Source organism: Neoarius graeffei, chromosome 25 (assembly GCF_027579695.1).
Source record: "Neoarius graeffei isolate fNeoGra1 chromosome 25, fNeoGra1.pri, whole genome shotgun sequence".
NCBI classification, from domain to species: Eukaryota; Metazoa; Chordata; class Actinopteri; order Siluriformes; family Ariidae; genus Neoarius; species Neoarius graeffei.
In genome coordinates, this window is record NC_083593.1 from 21745256 (window position 1) to 21764229 (window position 18974).

Sequence of the window (18974 nt, forward strand, 5' to 3'; positions counted from 1 at the left end):
CTGTGACCCTGTAGAGCAGGATAAGCGGCTATGGATGGATAGAATGAATGAAGCTCCTGGCTCACCTGTGTGGCAGAATCATTCCATAATGAATTTTACTGCGTGCTCAACACAAACCAATCCCAAGTAGAACAGGTGGACTAATTAAAGCTCCACATTCTATCTGAAGTGCTCTGGATCACTAAAAAGCTCATTGACAAAGCTGTAATTAGGGTCAATGATAGCTCAGTGGGTGGTGGTTAGCTCTGTCACCTCATTGCAAGAAGGTTTTTGGTTTGAGTCTCATGGCTGACTGGGGCCTTTCTTTTCAGAGTTTACATGTTCTTCCCGTTCCTGTGTGAGTTTCCTTTGGGAGCCTTGGTTTCTTCCCACAGTACAAAGACATGAGGATGAGTTCAACTGGCTACTCTAAATTGCCCAGAGGTGTGAATGTGAGTGTGAATGGTTGTTCATCTCTGTGTTAGATTGGTAACCTGCCCATGGTGTACCCCGCCCCTTGCCCGAAGTCAGCTGGGATTGGCTCCAGTTTCCCCTGCGATCCTGACAGATAAGCAGTATAGATACTAGATGGAAGGAAAGACGAATGGATAGCTCAGTATTTAAAATTCTCAGCCAATGATCAGACGAGTTTAAATCAGAAGATGGACAGAAGACGACTGTTGCTCCTTTGAACGAAACCATTATTCCTAACTGTTAAATCCTATGATAGGATCGTATTTTTGTCACAGCTGTAAGTTTCTTTGGACAAAGGAGTCTGCCAAATGAGTAAAAAATTAAAAAATGGACCATTGTGTTAAGCTCAGCTATTTAATTTATTGTGAAATCAGACAGTGGTTCCCAGGAAAGACTGGATTTCATATAAAAGGCTGGTGTTTGTGCCTATGAGAGGACATAACACCTGCTTCTGAGACGGAATTTAATGAGCGAGGTGAAGGGGTTGAAAGCTGCAGATGAGAAATAGACAGCCGGCAATCATTTATATCCAGAGAGCACTTATGAGTGTCTGCAAACAGCTGTGGAATTTTTAGACATCATCAGTAAAGTAAGTGTTTATGTTGTATGTGGGGAGGGGGAGCTGGCTGCTCTGCTTCATACACCATCCTGCTAAACTTAGCCTGATTATAGAAACATCACTGACGGAGTTGGTTATATAAACCGTTCTCTCTCACTCTAGGCATTTGAGCTTTTTAAAGCAGTATAAACACATCTGTATTGTATCTTTATCAGCTGCTAAGTTTTAATCAGCTAAATCTTTAGCTGCTAAAAATTCACTCTGTTCTCCCTGCAAATGAAATCTACATGTGCAGATGTTAAAATGCAGCAAGACAAATTTAAAACAGAAATAGAGCATTTCAAGACATAAAAGATGTGTTTCATAGAATTCCAAATTTAACTCTATCTAGTTGTCAACTCCCCCCCCCCCCCCCCAAACTCCCCACTCACACATTACACTGAAAACGAGACAGACAGAAAAAAAACCTAAAAACTAAAATGCTTTGAATTTTTTTTTCATCTGCTGCAAAACGTCTACTGCATATGATAATCAAGCATTTCAAAGCTCTGGCAAAGTGTGCAAAATACACATAATAGAATAGAAATGTTATTTCTTCAAGCACCGTTCCCACCCAGAGGGGAGAATGTTGCTTTAGGAACATTTTCTTCTCATCTTTTTCCCCACATTAACATTCTGCAATTGTGCTTTTGGTACGCCGAGGCTTTTAGCACAACACCAAGTGTGTGCTTCACTCATGCTGGGTGTCTGTAAAAGCATGATTTGTCTGAGGGGACAAACCAATCTGATAAGCATGCGATGAGCAGCGTTCGGTAAACTGAGCCTGCTTCCGGCTCGCCTGCCAAACAGAAAGTTGTGTCCATATATGGGCTTCACTACTGTCTCCAAGGCATCAGCTTCCTTGGCCTGCATCACCATGGCAACCCCCTGGCCAGACTAAGCCTCTTCAGCTGGCATAGTTTAAACCAATCATATTACAGTCGTCTCCAGCAGTGGAGAGCAAATAAAGAAAACACACCTTCCTTCTAGATCTCTCGGTTTCTCACACACACAGTACAAAAGAGATTATATATATATATATATATATATATATATATATATATTGCTCTATTCAGTGCAGAAGTTCTCTGCAAGATTGAGTCACTGCCCCTCCTTTTTATATTCTCTCTCTCTCTCTCTCTGCATGTGTGTCTGAGTCACTGTCTACCACTGTCTACCGTTCCTCTTCTACACGTGTTCCCAGTCTTTAATCTTCTTCTTTAATTCTCTTCTTCCTCCCTTACGTTCTCATTTCTTGTGAATAAATCATAAACTGATGCAACCCTGTCCAGAGACACCTGCAGCCATGCTGCACAAGTTACCAGACACCATAAGCTCCTTATTTGTTACAATATTTATGCATTATTATTGAGCAATATGTATTAATCAGCATAAGGTGCATGTGACAGTAAGGGTATGAATCATCATCTTAGCAGAGAATCAGTCCCAAGGAGGTGGGGGGATTTTTACCCCATATGCTTCCAGTTTATTCATATCCAGTAACTGCTTTATCCTGGCCCTGGAACACTGGGTGCAAGGAACGAATACACCCTTGAGACAGCAGTCCATCAGAGGCCACCATACACACATTCACACTCTCCTTCACGCCTTAGGACAATTAAACTTCCCAATCCCTTCCCAAGTGGTTTTGGGAGGTCGGAGGAAACCAAAGAACTCGAATGAAACCTGTACACGGAGAACATGCAGAACTCCACACAGACAAGCTTCACATCACACAAGGGACTCTGGAGCTGTGAGGCTGCAATGCTGCCTGCTGCAGCACATTGCAACCCTGCCCAATTTAGTTACTCCCAATTTCCTTTCACTTCTCTGTTGCACAACAGCTACCAAAAAAAGGAGGCCAAAGGCTAATACATGCATCCTCTAATATCATAATGTTGCTCATGTAACTTCAGTGAGCAGCTGGATGTGCTTTGCAGCACTAATGGTCCTCTTCCAAATACCTGAGCCAACACTGAGGCACTCATGTTTGGTTAGCGTTACTCTGATAGACAGAGGAAAGAGAAATAACACCCTTCCCACTCAGAGAGCACGGCCAATCAGTATATCCTCTTAGACTGTCAGCTGTGGCTGGCTATGGTACACTGTAAAAAAGAATAGTTGAGAATACTTGAAATTTCAAGGCAACAGTCTGCATTAATAATTTTATGTTTTGCCAACGATGTGCCCATGATAATCCAAACTATGATAACACTGTTATCTTTATTAAGAATTCTTAATTAAGTCAATTTTCAATTCCTCATTCTGCCAACATAGATTTCTCTTTTTGCTGAACAGTGGCATTCACAGTAGTACAAAAAGGCAATTGAGGTTATCACAATTTTTTGGGGGGCTTTTTTCATCTTTATTTGGATAGGACAGTGTAGAGATAGGAAATGAGCAGGAGAGAGAGATCAGGAAATGACCTCAGGTCGGAATCAAACCCAGGCCCCCAGATTTATGGTATGGTGCCTTAGCCACCTGAGCCACGACAACATGATCTTCAACTGGAGAGAGAACCACATTGCCCAGCCCTTGCATTTGGGAGAGGAAACCACGTGTCTTGGTCATTCAGAGCATGCGCTGAATAAACACCTGTGACAATTATGTATTTTCAATTCAGATTATTCACTATTGTATATTTACACATCATTGAGGTGCACTCTATCAGTTTGATGTGGATTTTTCTTGATGTGGATAATTCTAAAAAATAGAATTATGCTTTGTTCAAGTAATTCCATATTCACAATTGAATGGACAAGAAAATATGAATAATTATTAACGAACAGAAAAATCCACATCAAACTGATAGGGTGCACCTCAATGATGTGTAAATATGCAATAGTGAATAATCTGAATTGAAAATACATAATTGCCACAGGTGTTTATTCAGCACATGCTCTGAATGACCAAGACACGGGGTTTCCTCTCCCAAATGCAAGGGCTGGGCAATGTGGTTCTCTCTCCAGTTGAAGATCATGTTGTCGTGGCTCAGGTGGATAAGGTGCCATACCATAAGTCTGGGGACCCGGGTTCGATTCCGACCTGAGGTCATTTCCCGATCCGTCTCCCGCTCATTTCCTGTCTCTACACTGTCCTATCCAAATAAAGGTAAAAAAAGCCCCCCCCCAAAAAAAAAAAAAAATTGTGAGAACCTCAATTGCCTTTTTGTACTACTGTGAATGCCACTGTTCAGCAAAAAGAGAAATCTATGTTGGCAGAATGAGGAATTGAAAATTGACTTAATTAAGAATTCTTAATAAAGATAACAGTGTTATCATAGTTTGGATTATCATGGGCACATCGTTGGCAAAACATAAAATTCTTAATGCAGACTGTTGCCTTGAAATTTCAAGTATTCTCGACTATTCTTTTTTTACAGTGTATCTGTGGGATTTGAACACTGAATTTCCCAGCTATAGGGTGAACATTTTTACATGTGAATTTTGCATGTTGTAACTGCTGCAGTCTGTTATTGAGTGGTTGCAATATGAGGATAAAGTTGAGGATTAGCTTCTCTCCAAATATATGAAAGCGGTCACTGGATCTTTTTGAACTGCAGCATTTGTGTGCATCTATATTCTTGAAGAAGAAGAGCATTACCTTCAGCTGATGAAGAAATGCCCAAAGCATTCTGTTTATCATGTCAAGTAGATACACTCACCAGCCACTTTATCAGAAACACCTATCAACCTGCTGTTTGATGCAGTTCTCTAATCAGCCGATCCCTTGACAGCAGCACAGTGCATAAAATAATGCAGATACAAATCAAGAGCTTCAGTTAATGTTCACGTCTTCAAACATCAGAATGGGAAAAATTGTGATCTCAAAGTGTGACTTTCACTCTGGCATGGGTGTTGGTTTGAGCCAGATGGACTGGTTTGAGTATTTCAGAAACTGCTGATCTCCTGGGGTTTTCACACACAACAGTCTCTAGAGTTTACACAGAATGGTGTGAAAAACAAAAAAACATTCGGTGAGCGACAGTTCTGTGGGTGGAAACAAATGTCTTGTTGATGAGAGAGGTCAGAGGAAAATGGCCAGATTGGTTCGAGCTACCAGGAAAGATATAGTAACTCATAGCAATTCTTTACAACCGTGGTGAGCAGAAAAGCATCTCAGCATACCAGCAGGCCACACTGGGTTTCAGTCCTGCAGCCAAGAACAGGACTCTTAGAATCAAGAACAAGTTCCTATTAAAGTGGCCGGTGAGTGTATTTATTGTCATCACAGTGTGCAGCACACAGGGAGATGAAATAACATTTTTCCTGGACCCATGGTGGAAGATACGTATATGACATACATAGTTCTGACAGGACTTATGGTATCAGTCAAAAGTTTATACACCCCTACTCATCCATAGGTTTTATCTGTATTGTGACGAATTTCTACATTGTAGAACAATATTGAAGACATCAAATCTATGAAATAACAAATGGACCATGTATGGAATTATGTGGTAAACAAAAAAAAGTGTTAAAAAAACAAAAACAAAATATGTTTCATATTTTAGATTCTTCAAAGCAGCCATTTTGATGACGCTTTGTACACTATTGGCATTATCTTAACCAGCTTCATGAAGCAGTCGCCTGGAATACTTTTCAATTACCAGTTTCGTCAAAAGATAATTAGTGCAATTTCTTTCCTTCTTAATGTGTTTGAGATCAAATAGTAAATAATAAAAATACAGTAAATAGCCCTATTCCACAACTGTAGTAATCCATATTATGTCAAGAACCGCTCAACTAAGTAAAGAGAAATGACGTCCATCATTACTTTAAGACATGAAGAGTCTTTTAATTAATCAAAAATAAAGAAAAAACACTGAATTCAAAGGTGTGTCCAAACTTTGCCTGGTACTGTAAATAAAATGCAACAGGGTTAAGAAACATGCAAGGCGGGGGGTATGGGAAACACGTGGGGGTGAGTGAGTGAGTGAGTGAGTGAGTGAGTGAGTGAGTGAGTACACAAAGGGGCAACAGAGGATAAATATTCCAAGCACAGCAAACATTTATCAATCTTATGAGAAAAGGCAAACCCTACATACGGTAGATGTTGTTGAAATCTATACTTTAATGGTTGACCATATGGTTTGAGAGAAAGAGCATCATTGAGAATAATTCATATTAGTCTGCAGTAAACTAATTTAATTCAGTCATTTCTTTAGTTGATACTGAAATTATAGAAATCTTTCATTAGTGAGAGATTACCCTTCATTTAAGATGGAATCATAGAGTGAATATAAGTACACACACACACACACACACACACACACACACACGTTAAACTTGTAGCTGTTACTAATATAAAAAATGAAACCAAGAAGAATTATGTCAGATCTTTTTCCACCTTTAATGTCATTTAGTATAAATACACAGGTGATTATAGAAAATCGCGCGTGCTGATTGATCGAGAAATTCAGACTATTTCTCGATAATCACCTCAAGCGACTCGGCAAAATGGCGGCCCATCGCCTTGTCACCGTAAGTGAGGAAGAATTACAAATTGTGAAAGAAAAAGCTGTTCCTAAAAGCACTAAAGAGGCTACGAAATTTGGTCTAAAACTATTCAAAGGTAAGGTGGAATTGTGATTAATTTTATCGATTTCAAAACAAAGTATTTTATGTGACTCAGCATAGATAAGTGACAAGTCTGTGCGCCTTTACTGTATGACATTTGCATGCTGCTTTGGAAGTTTGAATTAAATTTTTTTTTTTAATACGATTTAAAAAAAAATCACCTGTATATTTATATTAAAACAATTGTCTGCTTCAGGGTCAGTGAATATCAGTGAATAATAAAAATACAGTAAATAGCCCTATTCCACAACTGTAGTAATCCATATTATGTCAAGAACCGCTCAACTTCGTCTTGGTTATTATTCACCGATATTCACTTCACCTTCAGTGAATAATTGTTAAATATCAAGCAACAAAGTTCAAGTAAAGCATTAGTACAGCTTGATGTTAATGTCGCTGACCGGAATGCCTCTGCCACCAAGAAGTCTAATCCTTGCTACTAATTTGTATGCCAGAAATACCCTTAAAGTGCATATCACAGGTAAATTCAGGAGCAAGATCAATGTAATTCTCCTATTTTATATTAAAGTTTGGTCAAATATCTGTAATATTTTGCATTTTGTGCAATTTTTTTACCTTGCGCAATACCAGAAAAATTCAGTTGAAATCAAGCCATTTGAGGCGAATTGGTCCACCTCTGAAAAAACTTTGCATTTGGATTTCCCGGCAAACATTGATTTTCGTGACGTCGCGTGCGGGACGCCTCCCTCTGAATCCTACGTCAGCGTTGGTTTGTTTATGAGAAAACGACCTGGTGGTTTTCTGCAAATATCTTCAACGTTATCACGTAATTATTAAAATGGTTAACAGATGTATCGTAGGAGGGTGTAGCAACACCAATCTTGATGGGATTAGTACTCATCGTTTTCCAAAAGACCGGACAATGAGAGAGAAATGGGAGCGCTTGGTCTACACAGGCTGTGCACTGAAACTGTGCAAAGCTCTCGCAGCCTGCTGGCGCTTCCGCAGGTAACGTCACGAATTTGGCTCCAGACTCCCTTGGGATTTTTCCAGACGCGTTTTGTTATTTTATTTTTTTCTGCTGTAGTCAGATGGCCTTGTGCAAAATTACCCTTCTGGATGAGTGTGCAAAGGGACATACTTTCATATAAAAAAAAATAAATTGGTCCAGAATATGCCCTTTAAAATATATTTCAAACAAGGAAAAAAAAAACCTATTGAAGAAAAACTGTTTCAGATATTTTGACTTTCCTGTGACCTCAACCCAGTTCAGATCAATTCCAAAACCAAATCAGCTCCAAAATCAACTGGTTACAATAATAATCTCCCAAAAAAACCATATATTTTTGAATTATGCCTAAAAAGTTCTACCTTGGTCTCAGACCATGACAGATGTGGCAAGCATGGCTTGGATGTGTGTTTTGTTTGTTTAATGAGAAAGGGCTTCAGTCTAGCCACCAGGCTCCATAGCCCAGACATGTGAAGAATACAAGAGATATCCCTGTCACATGCAGGCAGTGACCACTGGTACTTGTCAAATATTCCCACAGCTCCTTTAATGCAGCTGTAAGTCTCTTGGTAGCCTCCCTGATAAGTTTTCTTCTTGTCCTTTCATCAGTTTTAGAGGGACATCCTGTTCTTGGTAATGTCACTGGGATGCCCCTTTTTGTCCACTTCTTGATGACAGCCTTTATGGTGTTTAATGGTACGTGTAATGTTTTGGAAATCCATTTATACTCCTTTCCTGATCAGCAGCTTTCAACAATGAGATCCCCTACATGCTTTTGTAAGCTCTTTGAGGACCATGGCTTCAGCAGTCAGATGAAACCAAGAAAATGTCAAGGAAATCCTACAGAAATAATTATTCTTTATCACTTCATTAATACTGTGAGTTGGCCTAGTGGTTAATGTGTCCGCCTCTTGATCGCGAGTTCTACTCACGGTTGGGTCATACCAAAGACCATTATAAAAATGTCTGGCAAGGTATGCTGCAATACAGATGCAAGTGGGGAGTCAAACTCTTGCGGTTACCAGAGGACTAGCCCCCCACTGTAACCCTAGCTACAGTGGCATGCAAAAGTTTGGGCACCCTTGCTGAAAATGTCTGTTACTGTGAATAGTTAAGTGAGCAGAAGATTAACTGATCACCAAAAGGCATAAAAGGTAAAGACGAGACATTTCAGCATTTTATGCAAGATTTGTGTTATTTTTGTTTTGTACAATTGGAGAGTGGAAAAAAGAAAAGGAACACCATGCGAAAGTTTGGGCACCCCAATATATTTGAGTTCTCAGGTAACTTTTACCAAGCTTCCAGACCTTAATTAGCTTATTGAGCTTTGGGTTCAAATTCTTTGTTAGGAAAGGTCAGATGATACAGATTTCAAAGCTGGTAAAATTCTCTATCTCCTCAAATTTGTCCCTAAAATCAACAGCCATGGGCTCCTCTAAGCAACTCCCTAACATTCTGAAAAATAAAATAATTGATGCTCACAAAGCAGGAGAAGTCTACGGTACAAGAACATAGCAAAGTGTTTTCAGATAGCTGTTTCCTCAGATCATAATGTTATTAAGAAATGGCAGTGAACAGAAACAGTGGAGATCAAGGTGAGGTCTGGAAGATGAAGAAAACTTTCTGAAAGAACTGCTCATTGGATTGCTAGAAAGGCAAATAAAAACCCTGTTTGACTGCAAAAGACCTTCAGAAAGATTTAGCAGACACTGCGGTGGTGGTGCACTGTTCTACTATGCAGTGACACCTGAACAAATATGACCTTCATGGAAGAGTCATCAGAAGAAAACCTTTCCTGCGTCCTAGCCACAAAATTCAGCGTCTGAAGTTTGCAAATGAACATCGAAATAAGCCTGATGCATTTTGGAAACAAGTCCTGTGGACTGATGAAATCAAAATAGAACTTTTTGGCCACAATGTGCAAAGGTATGTTTGGAGAATAAAGGGTGCCAAATTCCAGGAAAAGAACACCTCTCCAACTCTTAAGCATGGGTGTGGATCGATCATGCTTTGGGGTTGTGTTGCAGCCAGTGGCACAGGGCACATTTCATTGGTCAAGGGAAGCATGGATTCGAATAAATACCAGCAAACTCTGGAAGCAAACATCATGCCATCTGTAAAAAATTTGAAGTTAAAAAGAGGATGGGTCCTACATTAAGACGATGATCCAAAACACACCTCAAAATCTACAATGGAATACCTCAAGAGGCACAAGCTGAAGGTTTTTCCCTGGCCCTCACAGTCCCCTGACCTAAACATCATTGAAAATCTGTGGCTAGATCTCAAAAGAGCAATGCATGCAAGACAGCCCAAGAAACTTGTAGAACTGGAAGCCTTTTGCAAGGACGAATGCGCGAAAATCCCCAAGGTAAGAACTGAAAGATTATTAGCTGGCTACAAAAAAAGTGTTATAAGCTGTGATACTTGCCAAAGGGGGGTGTTACTAAGTACTGACCATGTCAGGTGCCCAAACTTTTGCTTCAGGTCCTTTTCATTTTTTGGTATTTTACGCCTGTAAATGATGGAAATAAAAATGTACTCTTGCAGAAAATATTAAAGAAATGTGTCATCTTTACCTTTATGCCTTTTGGTGATCAGTTAACCTTCTGCTCACTTAACTATTCACAGTAACAGACATTTTCAGCAAGGGTGCCCAAACTTTTGCATGCCACAGTATGTAATAGTCAAGAGGCCGAGGGAAACGGAGATTGGCGCTGCCCTATGCGCCACATGGCGTGGGAAGGGACTTTGATCACTTCATTAATAACAGGTGTGATCATTTTTGGACATGAGTTTTTACGCGATTGGATTGTTCTGAGCACAGTCACGTGCCCCATTATAAAATAGTGTGCTAACTTGTGCAACCAGGTTATTGTAATCTTTTTCAGGTGGAAAATAAACCTGACGTGATTTATATTGGTTTCATTTTTTACATCCCAAAAGCCTGCAATTTTAACAAGGTGTGTAGACTTTTTATATCCATGTATGATGAGATGCAGAGAATGAGCAAGGATGATGAAAAGGCACCATGCCTCCCGCAGTGCTGATAAACTCTCAGATGGCATATTCGTGCCTGGAATACATAAGCTTTCTTCTGCTCTCGTAGGCAAGAACTGAAACCTAGCTTCTAAAATTAGCATGAGGTTGCTTGGGTGTTTATTGAAGACGTTACATGAAGGTGAAAACTGACCAGACAGAGCCAAAAGTCTACTTGTTTCTAAAAAACGTAATTCATTCTACTCTTACAATGCCAGCACAGATGAAACTTCAAACTCCTCACAGCAGAACTGATGCAAAACACCTCAACTTGATACAAATAAAGAAACTACACAGGAACAGTTGCATATATACAATAAATGTATACATAGATAGCCACATGTTACCTGAGGGTGACTTGCTGCGTCTGGCGGGTGTCATATTCCTGGGAGATGCTCGACTTAGAAGACTCTTTCCATAGGAGGATAATTTCATCAGCCTGCATTCTGTTCCCCAAGAAGAGACAAAACAAACAGCAAAAAAGTACACAATTATTATGCTGTTTTTATACACAGATGAGTTACAAAAGAAAAGCTAACGTGTTAGTAAGGTATTTGGACACAGCGAGTGACCAGAGCAACTCCAATATGCATTGTACAAGTCTCTAGAACTGTACTGAAGGAATAAAACTCATTCTTTCAAATGATATTCCCTCAGTTGATGTACTGATGATGGTGGTGGAGAGTGCCGTCTAACATTCAGTCCAAAATCCCACAGCTACTTAACTACACTGAGATCAAGTGAATCTGAAGGCCAGAACACATTATCTACATAATTTTCATCCTCATCCTCACCAACGTTCAGTGAGCTCTTGTGTTCTGTAGAAGAGACCACTCAAAACAGGATTGAAATGTTCATCATAGGATAAAAATCAGAATAATCTTGCACTGATTTGTAGTGACCCTTAGGAGAGTATGCTCTTCCGGTTCCGGGTCACTGCTCTTGCGGTCAACCGGTCGGAGCGCTGAGCGGTTTTCCTCATCTCATCTCATCTCATCTCATCTCATCTCATCTCATCTCATCTCATTATCTCTAGCCGCTTTATCCTGTTCTACAGGGTCACAGGCAAGCTGGAGCCTATCCCAGCTGACTACGGGCGAAAGGCGGGGTACACCCTGGACAAGTCGCCAGGTCATCGCAGGGCTGACACATACAGTGGTGCTTGAAAGTTTGTGAACCCTTTAGAATTTTCTATATATCTGAATAAATATGACCTAAAACATCATCAGATTTTCACACAAGTCCTAAAAGTAGATAAAGAGAGCCCAGTTAAACAAATGAGACAAAAATATTATACTTGGTCATTTATTTATTGAATGAAAATGATCCAATATTACATATCTGTGAGTGGCAAAAGTATGTGAACCTTTGCTTTCAGTATCTGGTGTGACCCCCTTGTGCAGCAATAACTGCAACTGAACGTTTGTGGTAACTGTTGATCAGTCCTGCACACCGTCTTGGAGGGATTTTAGCCCATTCCTCCATACACAGCAGCTTCATCTCTTGGATGTTGGCGGGTTTCCTCACATGAACTGCTCGCTTCAGGTCCTTCCACAACATTTCGATTGGATTAAGGTCAGGACTTTGACTTGGCCATTCCAAAACATTAACTTTATTCTTCTTTAACCATTCTTTGGTAGAATGACTTGTGTGCTTAGGGTAATTGTCTTGCTGCATGACCCACCTTCTCTTGAGATTCAGTTCCTGGACAGATGTCCTGACATTTTTCTTGAGAATTCACTGGTATAATTCAGAATTCATTGTTCCATCAATGATGGCAAGCTGTCCTGGCCCAGATGCAGCAAAACAGGCCCAAACCATGATACTACCACCACCATGTTTCACAGATGGGATAAGGTTCTTATGCTGGAATGCAGTGTTTTCCTTTCTCCAAACATAACGCTTCTCATTTAAACCAAAAAGTTCTATTTTGGTCTCATCTGTCCACAAAACATTTTTCCAATAGCCTTCTGGCTTGTCCACGTGATCTTTAGCAAACTGCAGATGAGCAGCAATGTTCTTTTTGGAGAGCAGTGGCTTTCTCCTTGCAACCCTGCCATGCACACCATTGTTGTTCAGTGTTCTCCTGATGGTGGACTCATGAACATTAACATTAGCCAATGTGCGAGAAGCCTTCAGTTGCTTAGAAGTAACCCTGGGGTCCTTTGTGACCTCGCCGACTATTACACGCCTTGCTCTTGGAGTGATCTTTGTTGGTCAACCACTCCTGGGGAGGGTAATAATGGTCTTGAATTTCCTCCATTTGTACACAATCTGTCTGACTGTGGATTGGTGGAGTCCAAACTCTTTAGAGATGGTTTTGTAACCTTTTCCAGCCTGATGAGCATCAACAACGCTTTTTCTGAGGTCCTCAGAAATCTCCTTTGTTCGTGCCATGATGCACTTCCACAAACATGTGTTGTGAAGATCAGACTTTGATAGATCCCTGTTCTTTAAGTAAAACAGGGTGCCCACTCACACCTGATTGTCATCCCATTGATAGAGTCAGGTGTTTTCAAATTTCACCTTCAAATTAACTGCTAATCCTAGAAGTTCACATACTTTTGGCACTCACAGATATGTAATACTGGATCATTTTCCTCAATAAATAGATGACCAAGTATAATATTTTTGTCTCATTTGTTTAACTGGGTTCTCTTTATCTACTTTTAGGACTTGTGTGAAAATCTGATGATGTTTTAGGTCATATTTATGCAGAAATATAGAAAATTCTATAGGGTTCACAAACTTTCAAGCACCACTGTAGACACAGACAACCATTCACACTCACTTTAGAGTCACCAGTTAGCCTAACCTGCATGTCTTTGGGGGAAACCGGAGCACCCAGAGGAAACCCACGTGGAGAACATGCAAACTCCATACAGAAAGGCCCTCGCCAGCCACGGGGCTCGAACCCAGACCTTCTTGCTGTGAGGCGACAGCGCTAACCACTACACCACCGTGCTGAGTGGTTTTCCTATTTTTATTTTTTCTATTGTGTTTTGTTTTGTTTGTGTTTTTGGTTTGTTTGTTTTATTACACTGTTGGAATGTATTTTTCCGGAACTATTTACACGCTGGCAGTTTTACACATGTTGGTTTATTCGATCGCTGCTTCACCCTCGGAGACAAACAGGATTACATACTCGCGGGAGCTGTTGCTGCGTCTCAACCTCAGTCCAGTTCCGTTCTCCCCCGATACTCTTCCTGAGGAGATTCAGAAACGAACATCCGAGGCGGATCAGTCCAACTCCAAACAGAGACTTCACAAGACGACCATACGGGGAAAAAAGAAGGGAGGTATCAGAGCGCGACTTCGGCGAGCAACAGGTAAACAGCTGACACTGCTGGCAGTCATCCTCCCCAATGTCCGCTCACTAAGGAATAAAACGGACGAACTTCAGACTAATGTGAACCATCTGCATGAGTACAGGAATGCTTCTATTCTGGTGTTTACTGAAACTTGGCTCAACCATGGCGATGACAACAAAGCGCTGTACATCAATGGATTTGGCACCCCCATCAGGCTCGACCGTGACAGTGATGTCACCGGTAAACAACATGGTGGTGGTGTGTGTTTCTATATCAACCCCCGGTGGTGCTCCACTGTCCATGTCAGAGAGAAGCTGAGCACTCCAGACATTGAGCTCCTGGCTCTGTCTCTTCGTCCCTTTTACCTTCCCAGAGAGTTCCCTCAAGTCTTCTTCGTCCTGGTTTACATACACCCCAAAGCTAACTCCACTTCAGCAACTGACCTCATCAAAAGCTCCCTGGACAAATTTGAACATTTATCCCCTGATTCCCCCAAATTAATTCTTGGAGATTTTAATCACTGCAATCCTGGAAAATCTTTGAAAGGCTTTGAACAATACATCCATTGCTCCACTCGTCCAGGAAAGACACTTGATAGATGCTATGGTTCTGTCCCAGATGCCTACAGAGCTGTCACTCTTCTTCCCTTCGGCTCTGCTGATCACCTCACCATCCTGCTCACTCCTGCCTACATCCCAGTCATCAGGAAAATTAAGAAGGTTACCAGGACTATCAAGCAGTGGACTAACGAGAGTATAGCAATCCTCCAGGGTTGCTTTGAGTCTACTAACTGGACTAACCTCCTTTCCTCTCCTGATGACATAAACGAACAGGTGGATGTCGTCTCATCATACATCAACTTCTGTGAGGAAAACATTATACCCTCCAAGACTGTTACCATCTTCCCTAACAATAAACCCTGGGTTACCAAGGAGCTAAAAACCATCATCAATAAGAAGAAACGGATCTTCTTCTCTGGGTCAGAGATGGAGAAAAAGGAGGTTAATAAAGAGGTCAAGAGGGCTATTAAGATTGCCAAGCTGAACTACAAAGTGGAAGGAAAGTTTTCTCATGGAAACCTCCGCTCAGCTTGGCAGGGCCTGAAGAGAATGGCGGCTGTTAACCTTCCTATCGGTAACAACTCTGTTAACATCCCTGGCAGTTCACCAGCAGATCTCCCCAATGACCTTACTTCCTTCTTCTCCAGATTTGAGATCAACAACTCCACCCAGTTAGAAGACATCAGATCCAACCTCATACCTGATGACCTTTGCATCTCTTTCCCCATCACTGACGTAGTGAGGGCCCTTAAGAGGTCTAAGGTTAACAGTGCACCTGGAGCCGATAACGTCAGTGGCCGGGTCCTTAGATACTGTGAGGACCAGTTAGGGAGTGTTTTCCAGAAACTGTTTCAGACCTCCATCGACACTGTAACTGTCCCCAAATATTGGAAACACTCAACAATTGTCCCCATTCCCAAGAGAAGCCCCCCCCATGGCCCTGAACGATCTGCGCCCAGTGGCCCTCACCTCCCAGGTGATGAAGGCTATGGAGAGGCTTGTCAGGCAATACATTCTCACTCTGACCAATTCACAACTTGATCCGCTCCAATTTGCATATCAAAGCCATAAAGGTGTCAACGATGCCAAAGCCTTCATCATTGACACTATCCACAGACACCTGGAGCTTCCCAATACCTCCGCCAGACTCCTGTTTGCAGATTTCTCCTTGGCCTTTAATACCCTGCAACCGCATATTCTGGCAGAGAGATTCCACCGGAACTTCAACATGAGCAGCCAGCTCATCCTCTGGATCCTGGACTTTCTAACCAACCGAACCCAGCGGATTAACAATAACCTGTCTGATCTCCTCACCACCTCCACTGGCTCCCCACAAGGCTGTGTGCTTTCTCCGCTGCTCTTCATTCTGTACACTGATGAGTGCAGATCAACATACCCCAACTGTCACCTGGTTAAGTTTGCTGATGACACAGTTCTCCTGTCCCTCCTGTCCGGCCCTTCCCTCCATCATGGACCCGCTCTTCAGCAGTTCGTAGAGTGGTGTGACTCTTCCTGCCTGGAGTTGAATGTTAGTAAAACTAAGGAGATGGTGGTGACCTTCTCCAGCAGCCAAAGGGAATTGGCGGCGGCTGTCACCACTATGGTCCACGGTTTTCCGGTTGAGACAATTGAGGAATATAAATACCTGGGAACCATTCTGGACTGCCAACTGAGGTTCTCTTCCAACACAGAAGGGATCCTGAGGAAGTGCCACCAGAGGATGTACCTACTAAGGAAACTGAACTCTTTTTCTGTCAGTCAGAACATCTTGTTGACATTCTATTATACATTCATTGAAAGTGTTTTAGCTTTTTCTATATGCTGTTGGTATTACTCCATTACTGTACAGGATAGGAACCGCCTGCATAATATTGTCAAGGTGTGTTCTAAAATTATTGGACTTCCTGCTCGCCACCTGAATACTGCGTACGAGCAGCAGGCTAGCGGCCTGGCTCGTCAAATTCTTAAGGACTCGACTCATGCTTTGTTCCTGGCATTTGAGCAGCTGCCATCTGGTCGCAGGTTCCGCTGTCCGGCCTGTAAGACCCAGAGGAGGAGAGCAACCTTTGTTCCAAGTGTTATTCTCCTCCTGAACTCTAAGAAGTCTAAGACAGTTACAATAACTTAAGTCTTCTGTACAATACTCTAGTGCAATATCACATGTCCTGATGTGCAATATTACAATATCACCTTGTCACTTTAACTACAATGTCACTCTTATCATATTGTCATTTTAATTTTAATTTTATCCACACGTCATTTTATTTATTTGCCATATTTTATCTGCTGCCTTTTTTTTTTACTTTGTTACTGGCAACAGGCCTCCCATTGTATATTGTAAATAAAACGCTGTTTTTTTTGTTTTGTTTTTGCCCACCCATTTTTGTAATTTTTATTCTTTTTGTGATTTTATTTTCTTGCTCTTTTAATGTACCGCTCTTCGCCCTTCTAATTGCCCTTCGAGGATAAATAAAGTTTTGTCTAAGTCTAAGTCTATGCTGGTGCAGCCGGTAACATTGTTTCCCCAGTTCAATCCTTACATTACATAATTCTTCCCCGTGTTAACATGTTTCCTCCTTCCACCTCCCAAAAACATGTAAGTGTCTTGGCTATTCTAAATTGCCCCAGGTATGAATGAGCGTGTGAATGTGCATGTGCATGGTGTCCTGTGATGGACTCAAGTCCTATCCAGGGTGTATTCCTGCTTCATGTTTAGTGTTCCTGTGATAGGCTCTGGACTGTCCTATAAATTACTCACTGAAGATGAAAGAATGAATAAATAAATATTTATTTATTTTCAGAACATTTCTTACATATCATTACCAAGGGTGCCAATTATTCTGGAGATGACTGTGTGTGTGTGGTGTGTGTGTGTGTTCATATTCTGCATATAATGCTATATATACACATGCATGGCATTTTCTGTTTCCATTTCCGGTTGAGAGTATGCCTGTGCGTGTTTTGGCTGTCGCTTCTCACCGGAGCGCTTTTATTTTTCTTCCCCGCCCCCTTTTGTTTTTCTTTTTGTGGTTGTATGGTTTGATGTTTGTTCTTTGTTTGAATGTTTTGTCCGCTGGTTGTGGCGTAGCTCCAGACCCAGTTTTGGGTGTTGGTTTCCTTCAGGCCTTGGTCCGTCATGGGTGATGCCTATGCTGCTCACTATGGATTGCAGTGAGCTCATTGCTCTCTTTAAAGGAATAGAAAATGCAAAGTAAATACATGCATGGGTTGGTAGCTTGTAATATTGAGATCCTGTAAGAAAAGTTTCAGGCATGTTTGACCATTTATAAGAAAGTTATGCGTTTTTGTATCGCAGCTCTAATGCCACCAGGAGGCTGCCATGTTGCCTGTTGGAATGGCGATGCGTGACGTCATTTGGGCGCAAGGCTGAGTGTATACTTCAGTACTGAAGGGGCAAAGTGAAAGGTCTACTAAGGTGACAATGTCGATTTTTTCACTATACATCTGAAATAGTGTATAATGAGCTTCAACCCTGACTTATAGACAATCCTGAACTCTTTACCTGTAAAACGAGGCTGAAACTATGCATTATACCACTCGCTAGCATGCTCTCGACTCATTCATGAAAAACATTCTCATCAAGACGTCCCCAGGCTAGCCTACCGTAATTACCATAGTAGGCAGTCCAACCTCCGCGGCAACGTCCAGAGCATGCTAAGCGTGCTAACGAGTGCTTATGCTCCCAGGAACATGGAAAAACTCGTGCACTTGCCTCTTCAACAGATTCAAGTACAACCCCGATTCCAAAAAAGTTGGGACAAAGTACAAATTGTAAATAAAAACGGAATGCAATAATTTACAAATCTCAAAAACTGATATTGTATTCACAATAGAACATAGACAACATATCAAATGTCGAAAGTGAGACATTTTGAAATTTCATGCCAAATATTGGCTCATTTGAAATTTTATGACAGCAACACATCTCAAAAAAGTTGGGACAGGGGCAATAAGAGGCTGGAAAAGTTAAAGGTACAAAAAAGGAACAGCTGGAGGACCAAATTGCAACTCATTAGGTCAACTGGCAATAGGTCATTAACATGACTGGGTATAAAAAGAGTATCTTGGAGTGGCAGCAGCTCTCAGAAGTAAAGATGGGAAGAGGATCACCAATCCCCCTAATTCTGCGCCGACAAATAGTGGAGCAATATCAGAAAGGAGTTCGACAGTGTAAAATTGCAAAGAGTTTGAACATATCATCTACAGTGCATAACATCATCAAAGGATTCAGAGAATCTGGAAGAATCTCTGTGCGTAAGGGTCAAGCCCGGAAAACCATACTGGGTGCCCATGATCTTCGGGCCCTTAGACGGCACTGCATCACATACAGGCATGCTTCTATATTGGAAATCACAAAATGGGCTCAGGAATATTTCCAGAGAACATTATCTGTGAACACAATTCACCGTGCCATCCGCCGTTGCCAGCTAAAACTCTATAGGTCAA

General features: G+C 41.4%; 1 protein-coding gene across 1 annotated transcript in view; it reads right to left on the reverse strand.

Moving 5' to 3' along the window:
• dclk1a (doublecortin-like kinase 1a) overlaps nucleotides 1-18974 on the reverse strand; it is a 153706-nt gene that overhangs the window by 55480 nt on the left and 79252 nt on the right. The window contains exon 4 of the mRNA XM_060908449.1: nucleotides 10984-11082. Within this exon, the coding sequence (XP_060764432.1) occupies nucleotides 10984-11082 (99 nt within the window). The remainder of the gene's footprint in view (nucleotides 1-10983; nucleotides 11083-18974) is intronic.